Here is a 20654-nt window from a genome sequence, read left to right on the forward strand (position 1 = left end):
GCCACTATTCTAAAAGTGTCCTGGAGTGGTATGAGGCCAATTCTGTCCATTTTGTTCCAAAGGACATGAATCCGCCAAACTGTCCGGAGCTGCGCCCGGTGGAGCAGTACTGGGCAATAATGAAGCGGGAACTTCGGAAGAGCAAGAAGACAGTCAAAGACGAGAAGGACATGTTAAGAAAATGGAAAAAAAAACTGAGAAACTGGTACCGGATGACACTGTAAAGACTTTGATGGAGGGCATCAAGCGAAAATGCGTTCAATTACACACTCAAGCTCCATCGATTAACTTTTCTTTTGATTTTTGAAGTAAATATATGTATAAAACTACCCTAAAATTTTGGTTTGATTCTAAACATTATAAGAAAATTGGCATGACATTTTCGGTGTCGCAATAATTTCGTGTTCGCCCTTTAATCTAAAAACAGCTCTCCAGCTCATCAGCTCAGCTCCGGATCCGAATCGTCGACCCGAATTATTCACTGGGAGCTGTTTAGGATGACCAGTGCTGTTAATTTTTATATCTCCGGAGAACTGCGAGATTAGGGCGTAATTGATTTTGTAAACAAACACGACAATCACCGATTTTTCGCGAATTGGAGCTCAATCTAAAAAAACTAATAACACAAACAGGTAGAGGAATGATTTCTGTTTTATTTGGAATAGTTTGTTCTTGAAATTGACCTTTTATACGCGAGAAATCGGCGATTGATGTGTTTGTTTACAACAGCAATTAAGCCCAAATCTCAAAGCGCTCCGGATCTTTCGATTGAAGATGAACCAATACAACCATTCAATCAATTCTCACATGACCATAATTTGAAGGGCCCCTTGCTCATTCGAAGCTCATCGTCACTATCAATTGAGTCACTCACTACACGCAAACCAAAAATCTATTACAATGAATGTTAGTTCCGTTTCCTATCATCCTCTGTTCGCAACGAATGTTAGAGATTGACCATGCAAGCGATGTAATGGTTTTTTGTCTTTTTTATTTTGTGTTCTATCTACGCTTTCGACTATACCAGTAAGCTTGTAGAACGACGCACGTTGTAGAACATTGTAGAACGACACACACACTTGCCTCGAATCTCTCCAGCAGAAAAAGCATACGAAGTCGAGTATGCGAGAAAATGAGCGCTTCATGTTTGCTTTTAGGCTATCCATATTCAGAAGCATGGAGAGAGCAGTAGAGAAAGCACAGGTCTGATAATCGCATCGTTCGTGGTTCGAGTCCAGTCGGCAATCTGATACCTATTTTTTTTTCGACATAACTAATTTACCTCACTAATACACTCTACATTTTTCGGTCTCCAATTTTCTTGCATTGGATCGCAGCTAGGTATATCGCATCCTCGGTTCATGCGGTCTCCACTAACATCCTCTGATGATGAATCCCACATAATTGTAAGCGAATCTTACATCCCCCGGTTGGGTGTATCATTCGATATACGACAGTGGAGTATGGAAGAAACCCAGCAAAATGGTCCCGAACAGACAAGTCGACCTGATGTCGGATCAATGTAAGGCAAATTTAAGGTCGATGTCAACCCAATTTCATGTTGTTGTCGGGTCAATATTGGGTTTATGTCGGGTCAATGTCGGGTTAACATCGGATTGAGGTTCGGTGGAAGTCAGGTGGGTGTAGGATTGGCTTAGGTTTTTCGTCAGAATGTCGACCAGAGCTCCGTTTATGTGTACACTCTTAGCTACGATTACCTAAAATTATCGGTAAAAAGTTATCGGTATTTTTTACCGATAAAAATCGTCACTTTTTACTTTGAATAGGATATTTTTTACTATAAATTAGGTAATTTTTACCGTTAATTATTGGTAATCCATGATTACCGATAATTTAGGTATGTGCACTTTCGTCGATTATTGGTAATTTCTACCGATATTTAGGTATTCTTTATCGACTTTAAGGTATGTGCATCTTAGCGTGTAGGTTACACTCAATTGAATGATAACAAGCGTTTCTCAAATGAGAATGATCCATGCCTTCGTCAAATGACTAAGCAACTGAAATCACCCATTCGAAGGAGGTCCCCTTTGATAGCGGATAGCTGCTTTTCAAAAATGTTCAATTGATTTTGAGAATTTACAGCACTGAGGATAACTGCTCTCGGACCCGTTCAGCTCTTTGGATCAATTCCTCCTCGATTCTTCACGATTCAGCTCCGGATCTGAGATGATGGAGCTGAATCCGAATCGTACGGGACATCGGTTATTTGCTTTTGCGTGGATCTTCACCCCATGGAGCGGTTCCACGAACAAGTGGGAAATTTTTCCAGTTTTTATTTTTTGTATTTTTTGATTTGCATGAAACCTTGCATACAAGTTTTTGGGGAAGAAAAACGCCGTTTTGCATACTTGGTTCGCCATTTTGAATCTAGCCTTACTTATGAGAAGGGCCTATGAAAAATGCACATGATATCTTCAAAAAATTGTATCTCGGAAACGGTTAGTCCGATTGGTTTGGTGTCTTGGGCGAAGTTTTAGACAATTGTTGGTGTTATATGGAAAAAATATGCACGGTAAAAAAAAAAGTTTGGTATTTGTGTTTTGAACTAAAATATAAATTTTCCCTTTAAAGTGACATGTCAATAATTTTTTTATTATCCTTATGTTATAGCTGACTGAAAATGCTATCTAGTGCACAGTAGGTTGTTCTGGAGAAAAATAGGTTACGATGAAAAAAATTGTTTTAAAAAAATACAATTTTCAAAAAAGCTATTAAGAAAAGTCAAAAAAGTTTGTCACCCTAATTTTATGAAAGTACATCAAATTTGCAAACAAAAAGTACTTCGGTAACATTTTTCTAAGATGCACCGTTTAGAAGATATTACTGATTTAATATTGTTTTTTTTTTTTTTGATAACCTAATAAGTTTTGGCCCTTTTCGGATGTACTCCGTGTTTTTCCAGTTTCAAAAGTATTTTTTTCGGAAAGATTGGAAAATTTTGAGTTAAAATGACACTGACAGCTTAAAGATTCGAGTGAAATTCTCTGCCTTAAAAGTATTTTGAAAAACAAGTTACAAAATCCCACTATCAGGAACAATGATTTCTTCAAATGATTTTTGGTGCGTTGTGCTGAAAACGTGCTAACAAGTATTAGATACAGGTAATCAGATACCAGTTAGCTGTACTACGTACAGTTGGTGATTGTAAACATGGTCTTTGTTGGAACTAGTCCACCATGGCCACGCTGGCCATAACGAGGCTAGCTCCGTCGTTGACCGTTCCTTAATAATAAATAAAAAGAACGCAGTAGTCACCTTCCATCAAACTAGAGGGCTCTGATACCTCAATCAACAACCGCCGCACTCTTTATTCATTCCAGGTATATACAATTTACAATCTTCTTCAATAACAATATACCTACGCCAGCAAATCTACCTCGCTCCAACTCTCCAAACTCGTACCTGAAGGTTCGACGATACCTGAGCGTTCAACTCTACCTATCTTCCAACAGTCTTTACCCAGCATTCTATGATTTCTACCCGTGAGCTGTATAATAATGTCTGACTCGGTTCTGAATTCATCCAGTATCTACTAGGGAAAACCAAACAGTAAATGCAGAAAGGTTGCTAGTAGCATAGTGATTATAGTAATTTCAGCTCATAATCCTGTGTTTTTGAACGAGATCCAGTGTTGTTTGATAACATAATAATTGTAAAGGAAAGTGTAACACGTTTTGGTGCAAAGGTAAGTTTTAAATACACATTTTAATTATATGTTTTGTGATATTTTCGTACAAAACTAACAATTGGAAAATATTTTCTATGTTACAGATTACAAAATGAGTAAAATAAGATGTATTCGCCCATTCAAAGACATTCAGTGTTCGAAAGAGCTGCGATATCTCACGGATGGTATCATCCAAAAACTAAAATCAATTGGATTTTCCAAGGTATCCACACTGAACACCAAGGATTTTCGTGTTTGTTCGTCTTGCCGTCTACATATTGATTCAAGAGCTCACCTCACCCAAAACGAGGATCAAAGCGTAGCCGGCGGCTCAAGGATGCCAACTGTTGAAAGTTTGGTCACGATACCATCAGAGTCAACGCTAAGCACAATTAAATCAAATGAAGACTTCACAATGCCTGTAGACGTCGAAATATTCAACCGAGGAATAGCAGCTATTCGTGTTTCGCCTATAGATTTAGGTAAGGTTAAAAATGTTCACTATCCTGAAAAAAAGTGCGCTGAAATGGTCGAAGGTGTACGAAGAAATCTTTTTAAAGTAGACGCTAAAACAGAAAAAGCAAACGAGTTTGATGAAGTCATAGAAAATATGAAAATTAAATTTTTAAATTCAGCCACAAGGCAAGAAAAACTATCAATTTTATCATTGTTGCCAAAATCATGGTCAGTACAAAAAATTGTAGACGAATTTAAAACCAGTAGAAATATGGCATCAGATGCAAGAAAGGAAAGAGATAATGTATTTGATTCATCTCAAGGTTCAAGCTCTGGAAAAGCTTTGAGTAATGAAACAAAAGAACTGGTTTTGAATTTTTTGAGGACGATGATATAAGCCGTGTAATGCCAGGCCAAAGAGATTTTGTAAGCGTAAAGACAGGAAATAAGAGATTAGCTGTTCAGAAAAGATTGTTAATGATGACATTGAGAGAAGCTTTTAATCGCTTTAATGAAATGTACGTCAATGTAAAATAGGGTTTTCATCATTTGCAAGCCTCCGGCCAAGGCAATGTTAACTATTGACTATCACAGGAACACATAATGTTTGCGTTTGCACTACGCATGAAAATGTCAATTTAATTCTACATAGCTTCAAAAAATACAATGTCTTGTATGATCTAAAAACATTAACGAATAGATTACTTTGCGAAAATAAGACAACTCATTGCCATCTACGAAGATGTAAAAACTGCCCAGATACCTCAGTTTTAGAAGACAGTTTATTGAAACAACTGGAAGAAAACTTTGTTGAAAAGCTTTCATTCGAACAATGGGTTACCACTGACAGATGTGATTTAGAAACTATTGTAAAGCAAACCGATGAGTTTGTTTCATTTTTCAGCTCAAAATTAGAAAGTTTGATTCCGCATGATTTTGTAAAAACCGAACAATCCAATTTTTTGAAAACTACAAAACAAAACTTGCAAGATGGTGAATTTTTAGCTATTTGTGACTTTTCTGAAAATTACAGCTTCGTTTTGCAGGATGAAGTTCAATCACACCATTGGAACGTGCAACAGGCCACAATCCATCCTTTCGTAATATATTATACTGAAAATATGCAAATTAAACATTTTAGCTTCATTATAATTTCTGAAGAACTAAGACACACACTTAGAAATTATTATTTTTACACGAGACGTAATTCAGCTTTGACGTAAATCATGGAACGTAAACAAACATGGCATGTAAAATTAAGTGTCCTGAAACTGAAACATTTGCAACTCGACGAAATGTGCGTTTGATTGAATTGATTTTCCCGTCCTTTTCAACTGATTCTTATGTCAAAAGGGCCGCTTGCATGTGTCGGTCTCAGGGCACTGAAATTTACATGTCGTTTTCGTAGTGTGCATGATTCAGTCGCTGTCAATTTGTTTATTGATAAAATGATAAACTTTTTACAAATTGATCAAAATAAAAACATAAAAAAAATTTATTTTATGTCAGATGGTGCTGCTTCACAGTATAAAAACCGAAAAAACTTTTCTAGCCTTTGTAAATTTAAGTCAAAGTATGGTATTGACGCTGAATGGCATTTCTTCGCAACATCGCACGGAAAAGGTCCATGCGATGCTATTGGAGGTACGATAAAACGCATGGCTACCAGAGCAAGTTTAGCCAAAGAACGCGAACACCCGATAAAGACTGCAAGAGAGTTGTTTAATTAGGCAAACAAACGAAAAGAAGAAGAACTTACAAAGTTCTACTACAGAAGAATACGAAAATATGTCTTTGCAGCTAAATAATCAATATAATAATGCAAAAACAATTCAAGGAACTCTAAAATTCCACTAATTTCTTCCTCTATCAGAAAATACAATAAAGGCAAAGCTTTATTCAAACTGTCCTGACAATGATGCCAAAATATTCAATATTGTTAAGAAAGTTGTGTAAACAATAATTTTATAAAAATACAGGAATAAAAATAAACTGATGATATCCAACATATAATGTTATTTTTTATTGCGCACAATCACCATCCCTGAAAAATAAGCTTAATTCGCTCTTTTGAATCTTGCTAATTGAGGAGCTTACATTTGCAGTTCTCAAAAAGGTGTATCTCGAAATCGAGTTGTCTCATCGGTTTGATGTCTGTGGCGATGTTCGGTAATAGAGAGAAAATATGCACAGTATAAACACATCCAGTTTAAATGGATTAAACTGTTAGGCGATATGCAAGAGTTGAATGCACATTTTCAGCACAACATACCAAAAATCACTTGAAGAAATCATTGTTCCTGATAGTGGGATTTTGTAAATTGTTTTTCAAAATACTTTTAAGGCAGAGAATTTCACTCGAATCTTTAAGCTGTCAGTGTCATTTTAACTCAAAATTTTCCAATCTTTCCGAAAAAAATACTTTTGAAACTGGAAAAACACGGAGTACATCCGAAAAGGGCCAAAACTTATTAGGTTATCAAAAAAAAAAAACAATATTAAATCAGTAATATCTTCTAAACGGTGCATCTTAGAAAAATGTTACCGAAGTACTTTTTGTTTGCAAATTTGATGTACTTTCATAAAATTAGGGTGACAAACTTTTTTGACTTTTCTTAATAGCTTTTTTGAAAATTGTATTTTTTTAAAACAATTTTTTTCATCGTAACCTATTTTTCTCCAGAACAACCTACTGTGCACTAGATAGCATTTTCAGTCAGCTATAACATAAGGATAATAAAAAAATTATTGACATGTCACTTTAAAGGGAAAATTTATATTTTAGTTCAAAACACAAATACCAAACTTTTTTTTTACCGTGCATATTTTTAACATATAACACCAACAATTGTCTAAAACTTCGCCCAAGACACCAAACCAATCGGACAAACCGTTTCCGAGATACAATTTTTTGAAGATATCATGTGCATTTTTCATAGGCCCTTCTCATAAGTAAGGCTAGATTCAAAATGGCGAACCAAGTATGCAAAACGGCGTTTTTCTTCCCCAAAAACTTGTATGCAAGGTTTCATGCAAATCAAAAAAGATGAAAATTACTCGTTGCTTTAATGATATGGAACCGCTCCATGGTGAGATAAATTCTGCTGGAGAAATAACATCAACAATGTAGACTGGATTGCATAGTATGAGAAAAAGCGTAACATCGTTTGACACGATGTCAATCATATCATACGCGTGTGACATAGCTGTAGCTCTCTTGCATACATTATTTGCTTTTACTAAATTTAGTGGTGTTTTCATTTAAAACGTAAACAATCATGAAATCAGAAAACTTTCCATCCCATGAAATCATAACAATGATTCATGATTTTGTTATGGAAATTCATGATTTCATAATGCAGCGGAATCATGACCGCTTCAAGCGTTACCTGAAAAACCGTGTTCACCGCACTACATATGTATCTCTTATACGCTTTTTGCCGTCCATCTTATACAAGTACCGATAGTCTAGTGGTCAAAGTATGGGTTTAATGATCGTAAGGTTCTTGGTTCGAATCCAGTCTGTTGCTTTTTTATAAGTTTTGGTTTAAAAACTAAAAGTTAAACTCATGAATTTAGTTCATGATTTTAACTCGGATGATTCATGATTTCGGGAATCTTGGGGGCGCTCATGATATCATGAAAAATTATTCATAACATGAAAAAACGCTATTTTCATGAAATCATGAGTCATTTTTCTCATTTCGGAGATTGGATTTGTTCCCGTGTACCTCATAATTTAACTTTCTATTTGTCTCTGTAAGGACATCGAACAGACTTGTGTTTTACTTATAGTAACGTTACTTTTACTTGTTAAATTATATGATAGCTCTAAAACAATAAAACAGTGTACACTCGGCTGTCGACAAAAGCAGGCCACTCTCGATGTGTGCCTCGCGATCGTCTGTTTTCTCGGCAGCAACCATTGTGTGGTCCTCCCCATTGTTCTTCATCAGCAGTTCTTTCGGTCGATGCGTCGTCGACTTTGGAAAGCAACCGTTTAGTGATGAGTGTGTGTGTGCTGACCACGTTTTGCGTCCATTGCTGCAATGGAAGCGCTCTGACCCTCGTTGGCGTAACTGCCATACAATGAAACCATTGGAAGCGGCTCCAGTTCTAATGAAGGAGGCTTTATGGATAGCGGAAGATAAAGTGTTTATTGTGTTGTATCTTTTGACTATAGTTTTAAGATGTATTGTATAGTCACCAAGAATCGTCGGCTTTGTAAAGTTAATTCGTTTAAGCCTTATCAAATAAATTAATAAACAACAACAAATAAAACAATAAATGCCGACAACACAAATTAACAAATGCAGGCCGCCACCATACATAATGTTTGTTGTTGTTGTACAAAGTTCGAAAAAGTAGTGTAAACTTATGTTACTATGATGCACATAAATGGAGCGTCATATATCATACAAGTTTACATTATAGATCGCGTAAATTTATGAGACATGTCATGAGATATTCCATAAAATGTATGCAACCGTCTATCTTTGTAAGCAAAATTTCTTGCAAGTTACTGGAAAAGGAAGTTTACATCACCAGTACAATTCAGAATTTGTTTCAGTGTATATTTTGACGTTTCACTTGTTATGAGAATGAGTTTTACAACACCAACTATACTATAGCAAAGCACTCTGCTTTATTATATTTTTTTTTTTCAAGAGTTCATTATTTCAATAACATAAAGGTTGGCTGTCTCACCCCGTCGTCCCCTACTGTTGTACTGTTAATGGAACTGGAAGCGGATTTTTCCCCCAATTACCGGAGTGCTGTTTTAATTTTTTATTGCGCTCCCTACCGTGGAAAACCATTTCCTACATTCTATGGACGAGAGTGTTACGTGGCGTTACTCTTCCTTTCACTAGTTTGATTCCGGTTCCTCAATAGAATGGAGCGGAATTTTCGTCAAATTTGAATGCATGACCAAAACACGGTCTGAATCAACACAGGAAAGCGAACTATGATGGAATCACTTCCCAAAAATGACATGCCTCTTAACACCCGCATCACACCCCACCGTGCCCTATATCTGCCGAACAATTGCTATCGACATTTTTGAGTGAGAGCAAGCACGCGACCGCCGAAGGCTGCGCGCACCATTTCCATTGGAAAAAAAAATTCTGATGGATTTATGCTCGGAAAAGTGCGTGTCTATTATTCCTCCTTCGGTTCAATTACGACGCATCCCAAACACATGTTGACAGATGATTGACAGATGTGGGGAAACAACAAGGTGTGGAAAACATTCCAATTGTACATATGGAATATTCTACCCTGGTTGTTTGCTGCTGTTGGGTTGCATCTGTTGTTTTGTTTATTATTTGGACACCTCCGGACGGGATGGGATGGAAAAAATATGTCTTTTAAAACATTGTGGAATATTCCACACATCCACCCATCGATCCATTCCTCCCAGGATGGGATCGACTTAATTGAAGTAGTAGTAATGTATAGTGTAAATATAGGCCGCCGATGGAACACGTGAGTCCGAGGTCGAATCTCACGTCGGGTCCAGCAGGAACTGGTTTGCTGTCGTCATTCAATGCAGTACGGCTGCCAACAGCCTTCAGAACTGATTGTCAAACAAACCGTCGAACAAAAACAAACAACAGCCAATCATTTGGATCCTACTACTTGAGAGAAGTAAGGGAGAGATTACTTATTCCCGATCTGGTTGTTGTTTGGCGGATTTTGCTGATTCCACTGCAATGATTGTGCTTCGTCAAGCATTGATCGATTCAAAGGAGATTTCTTTTTAATACGGCGCTGTGAAGAAATATATGAGCTTATGTGAGAGTTGTTAACCTCATATGACAGAGGGTGATTTAAAACCGGTGCAGAAGCGTTCTCGGTCCACGAAATTACGAAGGCTTTTTGACTGCTGCTGATGTGCTGCGAAATCCGGTACGTACTTGGTTTGAATTGATTTTCGGTCCATTAGAGGAAAGCAAACATGTGAATTAACGAGCCGACATTTACGGGCTACCAAATCAGGTTTAAGGGTTTTGGAGCTGGTATTTGATTTGGATTTATTATGCATTACTTTTTACGGGTTGTTGCTAGCAAATAGGAGAGCAGATCAATTGAATGAAAGTTAAGTTTTCACGCAGTGAAGTGTGTGATTTTGAAACATTATACCATAGCTGTTTAGGAATACACATTGGATAGATATTTTATCAAATTTTGAAGGACAAAAAAAAGGAAACCAACTATCGCGTGTCCACACGGAACATTCCCACAACAAGCGAAAAACGACCATCATTCGTTCGTTGGTTTGTGGCAGCCAACGATGATGATGGCAAAGTTTGCAGTCGGCAACCATAATAATAAATAACCATTTTGTTGCCACAAACGAAGATACCAACAAGATGATGATGATGATGATGATGATGATGATGATGCAAAGTCACTGCCACCTACCGACCAGCCAGCTTATTATTGCAGCTCGGGGAATCGTACCCATTTTCACCTCGAAACCGATGCGGCCATAAATACGCGGTCATCATTTCGAGATGCACCAGGATCCTTAAAAAGGAATATCGAAAAGCTGCACCATCGATAGCTGGGGGATGGGGATGATGCAAATAATCGTAAAAAAAAGGTTCTTCTTATTCGATCCTCACTGCGGATGGAACGGTTGCAATCAATAATGACGAGAAGCGGAGAAGGGGGGAGTTCCTCCTACAGGATTAGCGAAGCGATTGGGGAGCTTAAATTTTACGGTGCCTTTGTTGAGAGTGTTCTAATCCATTCCGTTCTCCGCCAACTTCACAAGGAGAAAAAAGAAAAATTCTGGGGAATAGAACGGAGTAGAATTGGCGCGACGCGCGCCATGATTTCCCCACGGGGTAAAAGTTATCCCAAAAAAAAAAATCAAAGCATAAAGGCTTCACTGAGAGATATAGGACGAGAACAATTCGCTAAAGCTTGGCTCGTCGACAAAAAGTAAATTGAAATTCAGTTCATTCGCTTTTACGTGCAAAAGAAAAATGCAAGCTTGTATTGCATATTTACAAGATTTCATTGCAGTTTTCGTAATGGATCGTAACATGGTGCGAAACTGCAATAAGGGTAATGGGATAATTTGCAATAAATTACCGTCTAAATATTACTTCTTCATTCCTTTATTTAACGTCGGTCTCCGTTCCGCAATCTAGTGCCAATCACCGACGGACATCGATTGCCATCCATTGACGGCAATCGAATGTGCAGGAAGGCAGCTCCCACACCTGCTTAAGATATCGTACCCATTCAAACACACATGAGCCGGGATCAACGGCTTTACTTCCCTTCCGAAGGAAGACGTGACCAGAGATTTGTATGCCTAAGAAAAATTCCACCGACCTCGGCTGGGATTGAATCCAGACCCATTGGGGTGAGAAAATAGTCACGCTTACCGCTACACCACCGGCGCCGGCATTGACAAATTTCAGACCCATTTTTTTAAAGTTTACACATTTTACACACCTTGGTATTTCAAATAAGCCCATTTATGATTTTGCTAATTAACTCAGATTTAGCTAATCATTCGAACAGTTGAAAATGACGTTTCCTACCATTCGAACTTCGAAGAAAACATGAGATTTTTCCGTCTAGAGATACAAGAAAAGTAGCCAACAGTGGTGCGTTTAAAAAAAATAGTAATTTGTTGGTCCAGTTTTGTGAAATCGCTGGTAGAAGAGGTCCAATTTCGGTTGGGATTGCAATTTGAATTGAATTTCAGGCTCGACCTTCTCCGGTTTGCATTGAACTTTGTATAATTGTTTGTTATATTCAATCGTTCACATTTGAGATACATTTATGAACTTATTGTGTATAATTTTTCCGTGTAAAATTTTTGCACAGGAATTCTTTACAAAGTTCAAAAATAGACGTCATTTCGATTGGAAGTGCCGTTTCATTTGATTGGTTGAAAATGTTTGAATAAACCATTTTGAAGGATTTTGAAAGATTCCGAAAGGCCGAATTTTAGCTGAACTGTGAATGGTTGTCCATAACAAATTAAGTAGGATAGTTTTTGAGATACAGCTATATGTATGATGTCAAGAATTAAATTGTAAATCCGATCAACTTCAGGGTAGTATTAGAATTATTTAGAACTAGTAAGTACTAAATCGATTATTATTAGTTTAAAAAAGTTACAGTTTAAAAAACAATTCTAAACATATTTTGTGCAGTATTTCACCCACATTTAACTCAATTTTTGAAATGCTGCGTAATGGATATTTAAACTTTTTGGGCACACTGTGTCAATACTTTTCAACTTTTGGATGATTTCAGCAATACTGGCAAGTTACCATTCTAGTACTTGAAATAAATTCTAAATGATCATACTGACCGATTTTTACGGGAGATTGGCACATCACTTTGATTTCAATAGCATTATGTAAAAAATTGATTCCATTCCAGATTTTTCCAGATTTTAAATTTTAACTGTTCCAGATTTTTCTGAAAATGACCTGAAAACGCTGTACCCAATACTTGTTTTGAATGACTGAGCGTACATTTTCTATGGAAAAATGCCTCAATTACATACTGTGTGAGCGAAGGCAACCGGTGTGAGTCGCCTGTTCGTGAGTGACTGAATGTTTTTGATGGCTCTTTCATTGCCTCGTGCTTTACCATTTGAAACAAACGGTCTGCACAGAGCAATGGATTGAATAGTGCAGTGCTTTGACACTCAGAAGTCAATAATTTTACGCTCTGGAAGTGAACTTTTCATGCTACAATTTATTGAAAACTGTCAAAGACGCCTTTTTGAAAAAAAAAAATACACGATCCAAAATGGCACAATTTCAGCACAAATGTGAACGATTGCCCATCACAAACAATTCTGTAAAATTTCATGCAGTTTGGTTGAAGGTAACATCCATAATCGATACCAAATCTCCGTGACATGTTTTTTTTTTTATTTTCGTCCGGTAGATTTGTATTGAAATTCACGCTGTGGGTAAAATGAATACACTCGCAATGAAGATGATAAAATAGAGTAAATGGCAGTATTTTCTCCGCCCTCTTATGGTTCATTTTCCTTCGGAACAAGTTCTGAAAGTCAACCAGGGAATGCACAGCAGTATCTTTTCTCTAGTGGTGATTTGTTACGGTTCTTTAGTCAGATTGGAGCATTTTCCGATCTCTCTTGTGCACCACGAAAGGACAATCAAAAGGTCGTAGTACCGATTTTATGTTTGTGTGTACCACCCCTCCCTTGAATGGCGAACGGAAAGAAAAGCTCCCCGAGGATACGACTGGCCATTTGTTCCGGAGCTTAGAGATAATTGCCGGTATTGTATGGTGCCATCATAAGTATAATAATTTGCGAAAGTTGTTATTTTCAAGTTGATGGGAAAATATTCATTACCGGGGCAACGATACTATTATCAAATTTTGACCTACGGTAACGGACATCTGATTGTGGAAACCGTGTAGCATAACAAAGTACTTGTTGTGAAACTAATGAGCTTCAAAGGGTAAATACACTCCCGCCCTTGTGTCCCTTATCAGAGCAAGGGATCAAACCTGCCACCGACCGGACAGCAACTGCTGCCATTGCGTTTGACCCATTTCAAACAGCTTGACGTACACGCAACAATGTCACCAGGATTCGAAGCTTATCGCACGCAGGCTGAGAAATAACCTACATTTGATTCCTGACACACATCCGGTCGGTTTTGGAATCGAAAGAGGGTCGAATCACAGCACGATTAGTTGCTCAAGTGTGAATGAGAGGAATCGTAAATTTTGCACCGTAGAACAACTTTTTACTGAAAATCGTACGGGAAACAAAGTGCCATCATCACGTATGACAAGTAGGACGGACATCGCCATCGAATTAATGATTCATCCAATCCGACGGACGACGCCACACGTGCAAGTAGACACCGAAAAAAGTCGGCCACCTTATAGAAATAAACGCGCACCGTCGTTTGTTGTTGTTTGTCAGTTGCCTAATTCACCAAGTTCAGAAAATATATTTGCTCCAAATAACACTCATGCTGCCAATCAGGTGCTCACGCGCCACACTGGCCGACTGAGATATTAAAGCTGCAGTTGTCTAATAAATCTTCCCAAAGATATATACGTATTAAGCATTAAGTACACGTGGAAACGAACCGGATATTTGACAGCGAACGGACGCGCGAAATATGCGAACAATATATATGGAAACATGCTCCACTTACCTGATGACGTAGTTAACGCAAACGATGCTGTGGGGCTTCTGTTTATCGTAGATAAGCGTCGCCTGCGTCACTACCCAGGCGTAACCGCCGGTACGGGCCAGGAACCGGTACCGGGCCGTTTCGCTCTGGCCCTTGCTCATGACTGTAATGAAAGAGAAAACAAAGGGACGTGATTAGAATTTGGGAAACAGGTGCCGCTAGAGGAATCGGAGCAATGGATGTCCACCCGGTGAGTTAACAAAAGGAAAGTACTTCTGGTCCGTAATTGAAATCGAAGCTGGTTTACAATTATACAAGTCATAATCAAGACTAGCGAGCTAATCCTTCACAAATCATCTGGGAATTGCGTGAGCTTTTCAGGGACATTTTCCCATAGTATATTGATGCACGTGGTGGTTGGACCTATTTACGAAATATTAGTCCACTGAAACTTCCCATCAACACATATGGCACATTACGCTTGAATATATAGAATAACATAAACAATTTCTAAATTTCATAACACCACAAAAAACGGGTATCCTCAGTTGATAAACAATGTTAATTCGACTGGGAACGGGACTTCGTACGTAAACTCAGAACTGATAACAGTAGAACGAAACAGATGATAAACTGAAAGAATGAGAAAAAAGTACACTGCCGAGTGCCAAACCCTATTGGATCCCTCTCTCTCTTCTGAGGCCTTTTTACGTCCCTACTGGGAATTTACGCCCGCCCACAAGTGTTCTTTAAGCAGAGTTGTTAGTTGGGAGCTTTCAGCTTGAAAAACTCCTAGACCGCACCGGGTTCGAACTCAGACACCTCCAGCATGGTCTTGCTTTATATCAGCGCGAGCAATTTTCTCGAAATAAACCTCAATTACTTCCAGATTACAAAAGTAAATTTGTCAGAACCACATTTGTATACAAATCCTCACTATTTTTGCTTGAAGCTGAAAGTATATTTCAACTAAATAATTCGCCTGATATATTCGATTACAACCACTTGGTCATTTCAATACAGTATAGTGCATTCTAAGCTTTGTTTAAAAGATACAAACATAAATGCTATATTCGATATGATAACATACAAGGAAATTGATACAAAATATTGCTACGAACCCTCAGCAATAAGTAAACTATAAAATCATTAAGGGCGAATGATCTTTTGAGAATATTATAAAACTCTATATACGTTTTTAACCTAACTATTTTAAGAGCTGTAGGCAGCTTGGAGCCTCCCTTAGCTCAGTTGATAAAGGCACAGCTACAAAGCAAGACAATGTTGGAGGTGGCTGGGTTCGATTCCCGGTCCGGTCTAGGAATTTTGCGGGTTGAAAAATTTCTCGACTTCTCTAGTCATAGAAGTATGATTGGACTTGCCACCCAATTATACCAATGCAACAATGGTACAGGCATCGAAAGCTCTCAATTAATAACTCTGCAAGTGCATCTAGAACACTAAGTTGAGAGCACGCAATAAGCTAATATGCTATATGCAATAAGCTTAAAATGCGAGGAGGAAGAAGAAGAAGAAGGCAACTTGGAACTTCCGATAGTCTAGTTGAAGCACGAAATTTTTAAGCCAGACCAGCAAGCGATAGCGAGTTCATCAAATATTAACAATTAATTGGTATGGTTTTCTGCTTGATTTTAGATTTAAGAAAAACTCCTTTTTCAAAAATAATTATTTGAAGCAACATCAAAGATCCTTTATATGCACCAAATTTCACTGAAATAGGGGAAATGGCTCTATTACATAGGCCAACGGCTCTAATGTTGGCCTATGGATCTAAGATTGTGCTCATCGCTAAAAATCTTCTATTTATCAATTTTATCTAGATGAATGCGACATTTGGACGATACTAATGGATATTTTACGTATTGGGCCCAAATTATGAGCATTTAGGCCGACATTACATCCTGTTTGCTTGAGTCACTGTTCGTGTACATAGTATGTTTTAAAAATTGTCCAAGTCTAAGTCTCCTCTAGCTCATGTATAGTGAAAGTGATAATTTGGCTCTGTAAAGTTTATTCGATTAAGCCTGTACAAATAAAGCAATTTAACAATATAATGCTTTATGCTTAGAACAGATCAAACTGAATTCCACAAGTTTGCAACGCTTTCCAGCCAGGTGTTCGGATCCCAGTGTCTTCCGCTGCGACCGAAATCCGAACAACAGTCGGAAATCTACAGGAGGTGGTGTTCTCGTGGCAGTTCGTTCCGGGTTGAAGGCGAGAGCTATTGAAAATGTCTTGTGGAACTGTGTGGAACAAGCTTGGGTGGCCGTAGAACTGAGTGATCGCACACTGAACTTACCCGCTGTATACATTGCACCTGACCGGGTCGTGACAACGAACTTATCGAAACTCATTGCCCATCCGTTTTTACAATAACGACACCAATTGATGAGATAATCATTCTGGGAGACTTCAATCTAGCTGGCGTTTCCTTCTCGTAGCGGCTTTCTCTACCCAGACCCTGTACACTCTTTATTTCACACAGGAGCAGTTGGCCTTCTCGACTGCAATAGTTCAGCAACGCTATCTCAAATCAACCACGTAGTCAACGAGAACAATCGAAGCTTAGATCTCTGTCAGAGTTGCGACCTATCACAATCACGATCGCCAAACAGCTGATGGTAGTATCGCTTTGTACATTCCTATCAATGTGCTCGTCGAAGCTCTCTCCATGACCATCCATCAATTTGACGAAAGAAGTAAAAAGCAACTGGTGAATGTCGTCTTCTGTTGTGATCCATCACCGATCTGGTCATTCCAGACAATCACGACACTCATCTGTGCTCGTTTTGAAGCAGTTGCTGCTTTGCTTGCTATTGTAAGTGTGTTAATGAGTGATCCCAACAGCTTCCGTTTAATGTTGCCTGCTTTGTTTGTAACTCACACAGTCGCGCCTGCCGAGACGAACTTGGAATGCGTAGGCATTGTTTTCATTTTCTTCTGTCGTTTCGCTTTTTCTCATGATCGTACTGCAGAAGTCTTCACTGTTTTCGTTGTGTTTTTCATCATCTGCAGCGAGTGTAATATTTTGCTTGTGAGCAGCGAACAATTCTGGTGATTGTTGTTTGCCATGGCTCTAACTCTCACTGCGTGACAAAACGATCTGTCAGCGATAGTCGGTTGATGCGAAGACGAGTGTCACGTGAGTGTCATGATATTTTGCATCACTGATCTCTGTTTCGTAAGCGCTCAGGATTCCGCTCCATTCATCTCCACGGCACCTTCTCCACTCTTCCTTAAAGATAATCACGCTTGGGATTGTATAGACTTTTCCACAACCATGTCATACGACTTCCGGAAAACAGATCATCGTAGTATCGTTGGCGTGCTGTATAGTATAGATTGGGAGAGCATCCTCGATCCTGACAACGTGGGAACTGCCACGCAAACATTTTCACATGTCTTGGCATATGTCGACCGGAAATTCACCAAGTATCGCACGCATTTGCTGAAACACCACTACGTTAGGCTCAATTATGAGTTCAAGCGAGTTAGCCGTCGATGCTATTCGCGTTATCAACAAGGGATTCAGAGAAAACTCAAGTCGCACCCGAAGTCCTTCTGGAATTACGTAATTAAGCAGCGCAGAGTCCGGCCTACCATCGTCAATGGCGTTGAATGGCGAATTCGCTTCTACCTCTCAGGGGCAGGGTTCCTTCCATTCATTTTGGCTATAAAAATGTTTTATGAAATTATGGAATAATAAGATATTATTATAATATTTTGTTTGTGTAAGCAACAAGAAAAGATTGTGGAGTTTGTGTTTGACACATAATACCAGCCAATGTTGCTGCATGAGAGTGGCAATAAGCGATTTTGTCATTTATCTCACCCACTCTTCGCTCTTCACTCTTCGCGAAGAGGCGATCAGAAAATCGCTCATTGTGGCTCTGTCAAAGCTAAATTTGCAGGTTTTATGTGTCAAACACAAACTTTAAAATCTTTTCTTGTTCCTTACACATGCAATATACCACCATAATATCTTATTATTCCATAATTTTCTAAAACATTTTTTTAGTCAAAATGAATGGAAGGCACCCTGCTCAGGGGATATGTCCACTTGTTTGCAGACAAGTTTTCCAGCGTTTTCTCTGACGAGAGATTAGCCGACGAACACGTTACCCTAGCAGCTGGCAATGTTCCACTGTACGGTCAAACACTGGGTGCAATTGATGTCAACGTCGAGATGATTTTCACTGCCGCATCACAACTCAAGTCGTCCTTCAACCCAGGACCCGATGGTGTTCCATCTGTATTTCTGAAGAAGTATATCACCAGCTTTCTTACACCGTTACATCATCTATTCCGAATGTCCATCTCAAGTGGCATATTCCCATCATGTTGGAAATTTTCACATATATTTCCTGTCCTCAAAAAGGGAAGCAAACGAGACGTGTAGAATTATCGAGGAATCACATCGTTGTGCGCTACCTCGAAGCTATTTGAGTTAGTCATTGTGGAGCCTCTGTGTTCGCATTGTATGCAGTATCTAAGTGCTGATCAACATGGCTTCACTTCCGGTCGTTCCACCACCACTAATCTGCTGTGTCTTCCATCGTATATCACGGAAAGCATGTCTGAACGGGCACAAACAGACGATTGCCAAACTACGAAGACTTGAGGTTAGCGGAAACTTGCTGCGATGGTTTCACTCATATCTCACTGATCGTCAGTTATTGGTTGCCGTCGGTGATTGCCGGTCCGATATTTACCAAGCCACCTCAGGGAATACCTCAAGGAAGTCACCTAGGACCGTTGATCTTCTTACTTTACTTCAATGACGTGAATCTGGTCATGGAAGGGCCACTACTTTCTTATGCAGATGATCTTAAAATCTACTTCCGGATCCGTTCGGTTGATGATTGTCACTTTTATCAAATTCAGTTTGAAGCCTGGTGCAATTTGAACCGAATGACGGTTAACCCGGCGAAATGATCAGTAATCACATTTTCTCGAAAGAAAGAACCGATTTCGTTTAATTACGTGTGAATCTCAGCTTGTACGTTAGCAGCATATCGCATATGTTGTCGACAAGGCATCAAGAACATTGGACTTTATCTTCAGGATAGCTAAGAATTTCTTCAACATCCACTGTCTCAAATCATTGTACTGTTCCCTGGTACGTTCCATTCTGGAATACTACTCTGCGGTTTGGAACCCAAACTACTACAATGGTGTTGAGAGAGTTGAGTTTGTACAACGTCGTTTTCTTCGATTTCCTCTGCGGAAGCTGCCTTGGAGAGACCCGTTTCGTCTGCTCAGAAATGAAAGTCGATGACAGTTGATCGATCTACTCTCGAATTCGTAGAGATACTCCAAGGGCTCTGCTCATCGCGGACAGGTTACAGGCCAGAATAGACTGCCCCACACTTTTGGAGCAGATCAATGTAAACGTTCAACCACGAGCGCTCCGGAACAACGGTATGCTGAGATTACCATTTCGTGGTGCTAACTACAGCATGAACGGTGGTGGCTTACAGCGAGTGTTCAATCAAGTTTCAGCGTTTGTACGGTCTTCAGGAGGTTTCGCCGATGACATCAAGATCATGGAACAATACTCTGAACCAATGGTGAAAACGTACATCAAACGGAAGGCTGAAGCCTAGCGGATTGAACTTGTCATTTACACAGATCGACACAGTATTGTTAATTTCTGTTCAATATAATGCACAAAAATGGAGCGTCTCTTTAGATTATATTTTAAATCATGTAAAGTTCTGAGACATTTCATGAAAAGTTGCAAATATTGTATACAAAAGCCCATCTTTGTAAACAACATTGCTTATAAGTTGCTTCTTTGCGTGAAATGAAATACAAGTTTACGTGAATAAATGATTACGTCACAAATACAATTCATATTTTTTTGTTGTGTACGTATCGAACATGAAATACGTGAGAGGAAAAGCTCAATAGAAGAGAACCTCCAAAACGCTGATTAGATCGGTACCCAAATAAAATTCGTAGAATTATGTTGAGTAAACTTCTATACAACCAAAACCAGCCATACAAAGGTAATATAAACTGTTATAAAACATGTGTGTTACTTGGGTAATCTTCTATGACCACTAGACCTGGACTATGCTAATGGAGGTGCCCCGTAACGTGGGTAGATCACCTTTTCGTGGTACGTTACGGGATGTAAGATCTACCACCGATTCCTAGTCCTGACTACTTCAAACTAGGGGAACAAGATTTTTCAGTAATTCAAGGAATACATCTTAGTCCTTGTTACTTTTTATGCCTTGTTGATATATAGTGACAAGACTCAGCTTTGTCCACCGAGGATGATCTTGAGTTAGTTAGTCTTCATCTATGTGATT

The 20654-nt window shown here is 38.8% G+C and overlaps 1 protein-coding gene across 2 annotated transcripts in view; it reads right to left on the reverse strand.

The window, feature by feature from the left end:
* Positions 1-20654, reverse strand: part of sima (similar) — a 576195-nt gene that overhangs the window by 354756 nt on the left and 200785 nt on the right. For both annotated transcript variants that reach the window (XM_065222464.1, XM_065222463.1), the window contains exon 6: positions 14335-14476. In XM_065222464.1, the coding sequence (XP_065078536.1) occupies positions 14335-14476 (142 nt within the window). The remainder of the gene's footprint in view (positions 1-14334; positions 14477-20654) is intronic.

This window comes from Ochlerotatus camptorhynchus, unplaced genomic scaffold, assembly GCF_037179485.1.
Source record: "Ochlerotatus camptorhynchus isolate MF236.1 unplaced genomic scaffold, CSIRO-AGI_Acam_v1.1 ptg000170l, whole genome shotgun sequence".
Taxonomy (NCBI): domain Eukaryota; kingdom Metazoa; phylum Arthropoda; class Insecta; order Diptera; family Culicidae; genus Ochlerotatus; species Ochlerotatus camptorhynchus.